General features: G+C 51.3%; 1 protein-coding gene across 1 annotated transcript; it reads left to right on the top strand.

The window, feature by feature from the left end:
- On the top strand, positions 1–7,633 carry fbxl22 (F-box and leucine rich repeat protein 22). The gene is made up of 2 exons (XM_033014941.1): positions 1–396; positions 6,888–7,633. Exons 1-2 carry the CDS (start codon positions 62–64, stop codon positions 7,228–7,230), a joined length of 678 nt encoding a protein of 225 aa, XP_032870832.1. The 5' UTR covers positions 1–61; the 3' UTR covers positions 7,231–7,633.
- Positions 7,634–12,335: the final 4,702 nt, after the last annotated feature.

The raw sequence follows: 12,335 nt of genomic DNA, 5'->3' as shown, positions 1-12,335 counted from the left end.
ATTTCCCAGAAGTTGATTTGTAATTTGCTCTGTGGAGCCAGAGTGCAAAGACTCGCTTCCAATGCTGCTGACAGATTTAAACCGAGAGTGCCTGCTGCATATTTTCTCCTTTTTGGACAAGGAGACCAGGAAGAGCATGTCAGAGACTTGCGGAGCGCTGCGGGAAGTCTTCCATGACCCTGCCCTGTGGTCCCTGTTGTGCTTCTCCTCACCGTCAGAGCTAAAGAAGGACAACTTTGTGCTCAGCCCCGCGCTGCGATCGCTGGCTATCTGCTGGCACTCCAGCCGAGTTAAGGTGTGTAACATTGAGGACTGGGCCAAGAGCAGCTTCCAGAGGGACATCTGTAGCCACCACCACACTCTGGTCAACGGCTTCCTGGCTGAAGTCAGCTGCAGGTCAGTAGAAGGCACTGCCAGGGCTATGGGGAGAAAGCAGGAGAATGGAGATAAGGGAAAGATAGATTGAATGGCGGAGTAGAGGAATATAATGTGGAAACAGGCCCTTCGGCCCAACCTGCTGGTCAACATGCCCCAGCTACACTAGTCCCACCTGCCTGCGTTTGGTCCATATCCCTCCCAACCTGTCCTATCCATGTACCTGTCTAACTGTTTCTTACAAATGTTTGAATAGTCCCAGCCTCCTGTAGCAGCTTGTTCCACACATCCATGTGGTGACAGGGACTTGATGGGACAAATGGCCTCGTTTTGTTTCTAGAATGTGTGAACTTTTGAACACAGTGCTTATTTGCTGTGATTTTTTTTTACACACACGAGGAACTGAAGACATTGTTAAAAACTACCATGTTCAATGTTGCAGTCCTCTGGTGCTCGGGGAACTTAAACACCCTGGCCTTGTTCTTCCAAACGCCTGTAGATCCACGGGTGGTGCCTGAGAATGGAAAACTGCAAATGTTACACCATTTGTCAGAATAAGATATTGGGACAAACCCAATACAATACAGTGGTGAGGAAGGTTCTAGAATCAATCATCAATCAGGGACAGAATTTACTCGTGTTCCATCCTGACCTTGGGTGCTGTCTGTGAGGAGTTTGCAAGTTCTTATTACTACGTGGGTTTCCTCCAGGTGCCTGTTTTCTCCCACATTCCAAAGACGTGCAGATTTGTAGGTTAATTGGCCCTCAGTGTATATTGATGGAACATAGAACTAGTGTGAACGGGTGATCGATGGTCGGTGTCGACTTGATGTATCCATGCTGTATCACAAACTAAATTAATAGTGACGAGTTTGGATTGATCAGTTCAGGGTAGGGTAGACATTACAAGTAAATCATTTCTAAGAACTTGAAAAGCTCATCGCCAGAGGGTTCAAAATGAACACAAGGAGGTTGTGTCGGTGCAGGGAGTGGTTGGGGTGAGGAACACATTGCCAGGAGGAGGAGATGATCAGGGAGGAGTGGGTGTGTCAGGGCAAGGTGGACAGGCAGAGCAAATGTACCCGAGTGCTGTATGTAATATGTGATTGCTCGCTCCCAGCTTGCTTTGATAGCTTCTCATGCCTTCACCCATGCGATTAGCTCTTTGCCTGCTGGCTGAGACTGCATATCGAATACTGAAGGCAACACAAGGAACAGCAGATACTGGAATCTTGAGCAAAACACAAAGTGATGGAGTAACTCCTCGGATCAGGCAACACCTGTGGAGGGAACGCTCGTGGCATTTTGGGTCGATACTCTTCTTTAAGTTGAAGGATATTGGACCACAAAGACGTGGATTGCCGGGGCAGTGTAGGGTAGTGTCTCTGAACTACCCAGGCCTACTGTTAATTTCTTCATTAGAATGATATTATTAACATTATCATAGACCACAGAAACAAGGCATTCGGCCCAACATGTCCATGCAACCAATTTGCCTATAGGCACAGTGGCGCAGCGGTAGAGTTGCTGCCTTACAGCGCCAGAGACCCGGGTTCGATCCTGACTACAGGTCCTATCTTTATGGAGTTTGTACGTTCTCCCGGTGACTGCCGGGATTTTTTATCTGGGTGCTCAGGTTTCCTCCCACACTCCAAAGACGTGCAGGTTTGTACGTTAATTGGCTTTGGTAAAATTGTAAATTGTCCCTAGTGTGTAGGATAGTGTTACTGTGCGGAGATCGCGGGTCGGTGTGGACTCAGTGGGCTGAAGAGCCTGCTCATAAGCTCATAAGGAATAGGAGCAGAATTAGACCATTTGGCCCATCAAGTCCACTCTCTCCTTCAAGCATGGCTGATCTATCTCTCCCTCCTAACCCCATTCTCCTGCCTTCTCCCCATAACCCCACACCCGTAGAACTAAAACTAAACACTGACAGATGAAGACAAGTGTGCCATCCTACCGACCCATGCGGCCACTTTCATGGAACTAACCATTTGTGGCGGTTCCGGGTGAGTGGGCCACTCCCTGGTTCATCCCCCTCGGCACTCGATGGACCGGTCCGGGGGCAGCTCCCAGCCACGAGATAAGAGCAGGGATTTTTGGAGCGAAACCAGTCTTCAGTCTCTCACTGAAGCGGAGAGTAGTGTGCTGTGCTCATTAAAGCCTCTACAGAATTTGCCTGGCTCCTCGCCTTCATTCCAGGCTCTCTCACGCACCCACCACACATTCCTTTTGTCATTCATCAAAGAATTGTGTGCTCTGTGTGTGTAAGCTAGTGGGGAACCTGCAGCAGGATTTGATGATGAGAGTGAAGCTGTTACATGAGAATGGGATGACAGCTGGATATTCCATACTTTATTGTCATGTGTAGTTAGGTAGAAAGTGCCATCACTCCCTACTTCCTTCCAGCGCTGCTCAGCAGTTTCAGGGCCATCCTGCAAAGTCCTGATAACTCCAGGCCTCTCCACCGCACTCTGCTGCTGACCCCACCCTCCTATCATCCTTCTGTTGCCTTCTCCAGCCTCACCAGCAAAGGGGTCCGTGAAGCCCTTTGAATCAGACACCATACTCCCCCCACCCCCCCCCCCCTTGAGATCATGTCCCCAGTGGCCTCACCCATGCCCCTTCCTTGTCCTGCATTAGCACAGACATCACCCTTGCCCGAGTGGTATTCCCTTCCTTCAAGGGTGGCACAGCTGGTAGAGTTGCTGCCTTGGAGAGCCAGAGACCCAGGTTCAATCCTGACCTCGGATGCTGTCTGTGTGGAGTTTGCACATCCTCCTCCGGGTGCTCCGGATTCCTCCCCAAAGACGTGCGGGTTTGTAGGTTAATTGACTGTAAATTACTCCTAGTGTTTAGGTAGTGGATGGGAAAGTGGGATAACATCGAACTAGTGTGAACAGATGGTTGGTGTCAGTATGGGCCCAATGGGCCGAATGGCCTGTTTCCCTGCTGTATCTCTAAAGAAAACTCCAACTTCAAACTCCTTTACAACACAAGACCAGGGGAAAGAGTAACAAGTTCTGGGGCTGCTGGGCTTACGAATAACTTAGAATAAACGAGTTTATGCAGATTTTTTTTACATATCTTCAAGCTAATTATGTTTCATGATATTAATGTCTAGATACTGTGTACATTCCATTAGTTTAATTATGAGTAGTGTTTGGGTGATTACTGAACGAAATGAAGAATTAGTGAAGTGATACCATATGGGCTGCAGGGGAAAATGGACATGAAGGAACCAGCTCACACTTCCCAGAACGAGTTCCTTGCAGAATCCGGGGGCCACCTGTGTTCGGAGAATGTGTCGGAAGGAACTGCAGATGCTGGTTTACACCGAAGATAGACACAGAATGCTGGAGTAACTCAGTGGGTCAGCCAACATCTCTGGAGAAATAGAATAGGTGACGTTTCGGATCGAGACCCTTCTTTAGCTGAAGACGGGGATGGTGAAGGGGATTGATTAATGCAGTCTGTTGCTGGCGCTGCAGGTTCTGCTGTTACTTCTCCCTTCTTGTTATCCAGGGACCCAAACCGATCCTTCTTCCAATTGTTGCTACGTTCATGGTTGCCAACCTGGTACCCACATTAGGCGAAGCAGGGCAGTTACAGGCCTACACAACACCAGTACTCACTGCTCCCAGGTGACTCTCAGCTTAGGCTGGTTCAGTTTAATTCTGCACTCAACTTGCACTCTGACCTTGTCCACTGGTCTAATAAAGCCCGAGCTACCACGCCCTGTGCTGCATTCAGGCCTTGGGGCACGACAGCCAAATTCACCAATTTGTGATCATCCCATTCCGGAAGATTTGCCATTTCTGGTCCCTCTGTATCCTGAGTTCTGGAATTCCTCCTTAAATCCACATCTCCTTTGGGAAAGTCCCCAAAGCCTGGACTTCACTGACCAGTCTTAAGTCACAGGGGGCAGAGGGAGGCAACTACTTTTGGCTGCCAGCACTAAACACGTGCGATTAGTTGCACTCAACTCCATATGTCCAGAAGTGAGAGGAGCAGAAATAGGCCATTGGGCCCATCAAGTCTACTCCATTCAATCCTGGCTGATCTATATATGGGCACACGAGAGGGGATCGATTGTATGAATCGTCTGAGACCAGTTCAACTTCACTCTCAAGCCTGCCCTCTGGCCTTGCGTCAATTTTGTTTTAACCTTTCTATGAAATGTTTGCTCTGCTAATAATACAGAACTAATGCAATTTGTTTGAGCAATGGCCGGGTAGGTTAGGTGGACAATGTTCTATAAAGGGTAGTTTGCACGACATGTTAAACGGATGGCATCACCTCACTACCACTTGTACATCAAGGGTGCGGCACTCACTGATTCTGGATTCACTGCAGTAACACAGCAACTGTCTCTGACAACTTCTCACAGAGCCACCAGCTCTACAGTGGAGAGGGAAGAGCTGGAGGTGCGTGGGCCACCATTGGCACTGGGGCCACCATTGGCACTGGGGCCACCATTGGCACTGGGTCCACCACTGGCACTGGGTCCACCATTGGCACTGGGTCCACCACTGGCACTGAGTCCACCACTGGGACCACCACTGGCACTGAGTCCACCATTGGCACTGGGGCCACCACTGGCACTGGGGCCAACACTGGCACTGGGGCCAACACTGGCACTGGGTCCACCACTGGGTCCACCACTGGCACTGGGTCCACCAATGGCACTGGGTCCACCACTGGCACTGGGTCCACCACTGGCACTGGGACCACCACTGGCACTGGGGCCAACACTGGCACTGGGTCCACCACTGGCACTGGGTCCACCACTGGCACTGAGTCCACCACTGGGACCACCACTGGCACTGAGTCCACCATTGGCACTGGGGCCACCACTGGCACTGGGGCCAACACTGGCACTGGGGCCAACACTGGCACTGGGTCCACCACTGGGTCCACCACTGGCACTGGGTCCACCAATGGCACTGGGTCCACCACTGGCACTGGGTCCACCACTGGCACTGGGACCACCACTGGCACTGGGGCCAACACTGGCACTGGGTCCACCACTGGCACTGGGTCCACCACTGGGTCCACCACTGGCACTGGGTCCACCACTGGCACTGGGTCCACCACTGGCACTGGGTCCACCACTGGCACTGGGACCACCACTGGCACTGGGGCCACCACTGGGACCACCATTGGCACTGGGACCACCATTGGCACTGGGTCCACCACTGGGACCACCATTGGCACTGGGTCCACCATTGGCACTGGGACCACCATTGGCACTGGGTCCACCACTGGGACCACCATTGGCACTGGGACCACCACTGGGACCACCATTGGCACTGGGTCCACCATTGGCACTGGGACCACCATTGGCACTGGGTCCACCATTGGCACTGGGTCCACCACTGGCACTGGGTCCACCACTGGGACCACCATTGGCACTGGGTCCACCACTGGGTCCACCATTGGCACTGGGTCCACCACTGGGACCACCATTGGCACTGGGTCCACCATTGGCACTGGGTCCACCACTGGCACTGGGTCCACCACTGGCACTGGGGCCAACACTGGCACTGGGTCCACCACTGGGACCACCACTGGCACTGGGTCCACCATTGGCACTGGGTCCACCATTGGCACTGGGTCCACCACTGGGACCACCACTGGCACTGGGGCCACCATTGGCACTGGGTCCACCACTGGCACTGGGGCCACCACTGGCACTGGGGCCACCATTGGCACTGGGTCCACCACTGGCACTGGGGCCACCATTGGCACTGGGGCCACCACTGGCACTGGGGCCACCACTGGCACTGGGGCCACCATTGGCACTGGGTCCACCATTGGCACTGGGTCCACCACTGGCACTGGGGCCACCATTGGCACTGGGGCCACCACTGGCACTGGGGCCACCACTGGCACTGGGGCCACCATTGGCACTGGGTCCACCATTGGCACTGGGGCCACCACTGGGTCCACCACTGGCACTGGGTCCACCACTGGCACTGGGGCCACCCCAAAGAAAGTCAACTCCCCCCCCCCCCCAACTTCACGACTTCATGATGGAATCAAGGGATATGGGGGAAAAGCAGGAACAGGGTACTGATTCTGGATGATCAGCCATGATCATATTGGATGGCAGTGCTGGCTCGATGGGCCGAATGGCCTACTCCTGCATCTATTGTCTATGTGTTCTCTATTTCTGTTCCAGTGAGTTTCTGTCAGTGGGTGTTTTTGAAGTGGAGTCATCAGAATTATGTCTGAAACAAAGCAGGTAATTACTGTGCAGTAAGTAGTTCCCACAGATAAACCAATATTCTGTTAGTTTTGGTGGGTGTAACCATTGTCCATTATACCAGGGAGAGATGGTCCTAGAGAGAAGTGGTCTCAGTCTGGTCATTGGCCGTGCTCCTTGATTAGTGTCTGGGCAAGTGTGCATGCAAGTGTTACTGCATTAATGCAGTATTGCAGATTAAAGCCCAGTAACATTTGACTTTAAGTCAATTGCAATCTCTATAATCATCGTGATCTTATTTCAGGTGTCCAAACTTGCTGTCATTAACCCTTGCTGGGTGTGGACACCTTACAGACGACTACATCTCACAAATCCTGGGCCGATGCAGCAAACTAAACACGTTGAAGCTGGAGAACTGTGCCCGCCTGACGGACAAAAGTCTGGAGGCCGTTGCCATCTACGGGGGCAACTTGAGGACGTTGAACGTGGACTTCTGCCGGAATATCACACAGGAGGGCCTGGACCGGATCGGTCAGACCTGCCCTTCACTGCGCCTCCGTGCAGATCACAGCGCTGCAATGATTCCTGACCAACCCGACACAAGCGACAGCCTCGGGAAAGGGAGGAAGAAGCGAGTGCCCTGGTAACACTGCAACTCCATGGACTAAGGGAAGACAAGGAGATGTCTGAGTTGTGAGTCTCTGACTGCGACAAAGCTTCACAAGGACAGTAGGTGTCTCAGTGAGGGACGGGGAAAGACAAGTGTTGCCGTGGTTATATTTTATGTCTCTCTGGTCAGTCACACAGCAAAGAAACTGGCCATTTGACCCAACTTGCCCTCGCCGATCAAGATGTCCCACCTGCCTATTTTTGGTTCATATCCCTCTATCGTTCCTATCCATGAACTTGCCCACGTCTTTTAAACGTTGTTATAGTCCAGTATAACTTCAACTTCCCCGTCTGGCAGCTTGTTCCATACACCCACCACTCTGATAGTCATACAGCGTGGAAACATGCCCAACTTGCCCGCGCTGGCCAACATGTTCGTTACACTAGTCCCAGCTGCCTGCGTTTGATCCATATCCCTCCAAACTTGTCCATGTACCTGTCTGTTTCTTAAATGTTGGGATATTTCCTGCTTCAACTACCTCCTCTGGCAGCTCGTTCCATACACCCACCACCCTTTATATGCAGAAGTTACCCCTCGGATTCCTATTAAATCTTTTCCCCTTCATCTTAAACCTATGTCCTCCTGTCATCGATTCACCTACTCTGGGCAAGAGACACTGTGCATCTATTCCCCTCATGATTTTATACAAAAGAATCTCAGAATTGCTCCGTGAAAACCCAATGGCGCTCTGTCCCTGACACCATCCACATGCATGTGGCTCAGAGCTGATTCAAGTGGTCGGACAACTGTAGTGGTGAAAGGGGCGCTGCTCCCTTCACCACCACCAGGGGGCGCTGCTCCATGTCACCACCACCAGGGGGCGCTGCTCCCTTTCACCACCACCAGGGGGCTCTGCTCTCTTTCACCACCACCAGGGGGCTCTGCTCCTTTTCACCACCACCAGGGGGTGCTGCTCCCTTTCACCACCACAAGAGGGCGATGCCTCCTTCACCACCACCAGGGGGCTCTGCTTCTTTTCACCACCACCAGGGGGCGCTGCTCCCTTTCACCACCACCACCAGGGGGCTATGCTCTGATGCACCTAAATCTGAAGAGTCTCGACCTAAAACGTCACATATTCCCTCTCTCCAGTGATGCTGCCTGTCCCTGCTGAGTTACTCTAGCATTTTGTGTCTATCTTCACCTAAATCCATCTTCCAAATCTCCTTCAACCTCCACCTGCAGTCTCCTGAACCTCTCTTGTCAATTTGTCTCATCTGTGAAGGTGAGCACCGTGTTCTCTGAAGAAAGTTTCTTCCAAATGTCCCACCTGATTTTTTTTTTACTGCCGCAGTGTAATCGGCCATCTTATACTTCAATATGATTGTGCTTTTGTATCATAAGAGTTTTACTGAACTGGATGCAAAACAAACAGTCACTGCACATTGGTACATGTGACAATAAAGTACATTGGACCATTGGTGAAAGCCTCGTTTATTCCCTGGCCCAGAAATTCTGCCCACAATACAAGGATGTCAAGGGTTATGGGGTTGGGAGGGAAAGATAGATCAGCCATGATTGAATGGCAGAGTAGACTTGATTGGCCAAATTCTGCTCCCATCACTTATAACCTTATGATAGCTACAGGAACTGGTCGGCTGGGCAGTGTGGGGTGGGGATCAGTGTCAGATGGGGAAACATCCCATGCATATTTGTGCACCACTTAGTGTGGATATCAGTCAGGGTCCTGAAGCAATCCCCACCCAGAACGCAGCCTCAATGACAGGTTTGACCCGGCAGAGTTCGATCTCAGTCCACTTATCCCCACCCCTTCACTGTGTTTGGGATTGGCGGTGGGTGCTCTAAGATGCTGGGTGGGATGGAAGAAACCATCATGCTTCCATAAAGGTGCTGACCCTTCCCTCAAACCATTGGGTTTTCCTTTGCCCTCAGGAGCACAGCGGTCAGGGTTAACTCTAACATGGTCTGAAACACAGCACTATTATAATGTTTAAATTGCCAACCTGACTCCATATAACCATATAACAATTACAGCACGGAAACAGGCCATCTCGACCCTTCTAGTCCGTGCCGAACACATATTCTCCCCTAGTCCCATATACCTGCGCTCAGACCATAACCCTCCATTCCTTTCCCATCCATATAACTATCCAATTTATTTTTAAATGATAAAAACGAACCTGCCTCCACCACCTTCACGGGAAGCTCATTCCACACAGCCACCACTCTCTGAGTAAAGAAGTTCCCCCTCATGTTACCCCTAAACTTCAGTCCCTTAATTCTCAAGTCATGTCCCCTTGTTTGAATCTTCCCTACTCTCAGTGGGAAAAGCTTTTCCACGTCAACTCTGTCTATCCCTCTCATCATTTTAAAAACCTCTATCAAGTCCCCCCTTAACCTTCTGCGCTCCAAGGAATAAAGCCCTAACTTGTTCAACCTTTCTCTGTAACTTAGTTGCTGAAACCCAGTCAACATTCTAGTAAATCTCCTCTGTACTCTCTCTATTTTGTTGACATCCTTCCTATAATTAGGCGACCAAAATTGTACACCATACTCCAGATTTGGCCTCACCAATGCCTTGTACAATTTTAACATTACATCCCAACTTCTATACTCAATGCTCTCCTGGCAGTAAAGCTCATCTCTGCAGGGTCGGCACAGTGGTGCAGCGGGTAGATCCTGATCTCGGGTGCTCTCTGTGTGAAGTTTGTACATTGTCCCTGTGACCGTGTGGGTTTCATCTGGGTGCTTCAGTTCCCTCCCACATACCAAAGACATGCAGGTTTGTAGGAAACCTGCATGAGGGTGGGCAGGCCTGCCCAAGAGAGAGGGTGGGCAGGCTTGGTCTTTATTCCTTGGAGCACAGAAAGAAGGGTGATCTTATAGAGGTGTATAAAATCATGAGGGGAATAGATGGGGTGAATGTATATGTTTTTTTTCACAAGATAGGGGAATCAAGAATTAGATGACAGGTTTAAAGTGAGAGGACAAAGAGTCAATAATCACCGGAGGGGCAACTTATTTCCACAGTAGGGCCAGAGGAAGTGATAGCTGCAGGTACAATAACAACATTTAAAAGACACTTGGACACATGGATAGGAAAGATTCAGAGGGACATCGGCCAAATGCTAGCAAATGGGACTAGCTTAGATGGGGCATCTTGGTTGGCAAGGATGAATTGGGTAGAAGGGTCTGTTTCCACTCCAGTCTATGAACTGCTTTGAATCCCTCCACCATAATCACCAACATGTCAGGTCGCAACTGGCCATAAAGGCACATGAACAGGCAGCACTCAAGTGGGTCTGCAAGTGCGATTGTGTATTAATCACTTTTTGATAGGCAAATGTTTGGACAAGGCCCAGTGATGAAAAATCAGACAGTGTGGGACAAAAAGATTGAAGAATTGAGACGCCAGCACAAGTTTAGAGACAGCGCGGAAAGTGAGTAACCCTTCGGCCCACCGAGTCTGTACTGACCAGCGATCCCCGCACATTAACACTGTCCCTCACACTCCAGGGACAATTTACACTTACCAAGCCAATAAACCTGCAAACCTGTAGGTCTTTGGAGTGTGGAAGGAAACCAGAGATCCCGGAGAAAACCCACGCGGTCACGGGGCTAAAGTACAAACTCCGTACGGACGGACAGCCTCTGTGAGGCGGCAGCTCTGCGCTGGGCGGGAGAGCAGCTGAGGGGGTGCTGTCCTCTTCCACCACCACCAGGGGGCGCTACTACCTTCCACCACCACCAGGGGACGCTGCTCCCTTTCACCACCACCAGGGGACGCTGCTCCCTTTCACCACCACCAGGGGACGCTACTACCTTCCACCACCACCAGGGGGCGCTACTACCTTCCACCACCACCAGGGGACGCTGCTCCCTTTCACCACCACCAGGGGACGCTGCTCCCTTTCACCACCACCAGGGGACGCTACTACCTTCCATCACCACCAGGGGGCGCTGCTCCCTTCCACCACCACCAGGGGGCGCTGTTCCCTTTCACCACCACCAGGGGACGCTGCTCCCTTTCACCACCACCAGGGGGTGCCTTGCTGCGGGCTGGCTTGGTGAGACGGCAGCCCTTGTGGGACAGTGGAGCCACGGATGACAGAAGAGGAGCCTGTGGAAGATCTCTCCCTCAGCCCTCGGGCTCCTCCTCCACCTTTTTCCTTTCTTCTCCCCGCCTCCCCCCAACCCCCATCAGTCTGAAGAAGGGTTTTGCATCTGCAGTTCCCTTTTGAACAGTCTGAAGAAGGGTTTTGGCCCGAAACGTTGCCTATTTCCTTCGCTCCATAGATGCTGCTGCACCCGCTGAGTTTCTCCAGCATTTTTGTGTACCTTCGATTCTCCAGCATCTGCAGTTCCTTCTTAAACACTGTGGAAGATGCTGTTGGATCTGGGCTTCACGCCGCCAGGAGAAGAGCAAACAGTGAAGCGCTCCGTCTCTGGTGCGGATGTGTTTGACCGACCGAATGTGGAAGCGTTCCAAATTGTTGTGCACTATTTGTTTTTGCAATTGGACCAAACACATGGTGATTTTGTCCTCAGAGATTGTTGGCCCACTTGGTGCTGCGTGCTTCAGAAAAGAAATAGATGAACAAAATTGCTGTTAAAGCTGGAAATACTTTTCCTCAAGTGGTCACTTCGTAATTTCTTTCTCCAGGAGGCCCTAAATTTATTCATTTATTTTGCTATTGCAAAATATCTGCTCACATTAAAGTTAAAAAACAATTTGAAAGTAAGTGAATTATGTTGGGCTAGACTGTATATATTGTAAATAATTGTATATATACTGTAAATAATTTTTAGCACACTACACCTCCCAGCGGGCCTTGCAGCACACTACACCTCCCAGCGGGCCCTGCAGAGGAATCATTGGGTCTCTGCTGGGGTTCTGAGTCTCCCGTTGGAGGAGGGCGGTCAGGCGCTGGTCTGCGTCCGTACCCAGGTGGCAGCTCTCCGTCTCAGGACCCTGCGGAGGTATATGTATCCCGAGTGTCCTCTTAGATAGCATGCGCTGGCGACGTATTTTTTCTGCCAGGGCGCTGCCACCAGGAGGGCACACGACTCCCGGCAGCGGGCATCAGTCGACACGCAGGGCTTTTATCGTGATCCACTTAA

This window comes from Amblyraja radiata, chromosome X (genome assembly GCF_010909765.2).
Source record: "Amblyraja radiata isolate CabotCenter1 chromosome X, sAmbRad1.1.pri, whole genome shotgun sequence".
In the NCBI taxonomy this organism is placed as follows: Eukaryota; Metazoa; Chordata; class Chondrichthyes; order Rajiformes; family Rajidae; genus Amblyraja; species Amblyraja radiata.
Note: the sequence above shows the minus strand (reverse complement) of the source record. Positions and strands in the feature narration are given on the sequence as shown.

Coding starts and splice junctions, on each gene's coding strand:
- fbxl22 (XM_033014941.1), top strand. CDS start 62: ATGCTGCTGACAGATTTAAACCGAGAGTGCCTGCTGCATATTTTCTCC. Junction 397..6,887: donor CTGGCTGAAGTCAGCTGCAG/GTCAGTAGAAGG, acceptor ATCTTATTTCAG/GTGTCCAAACTTGCTGTCAT.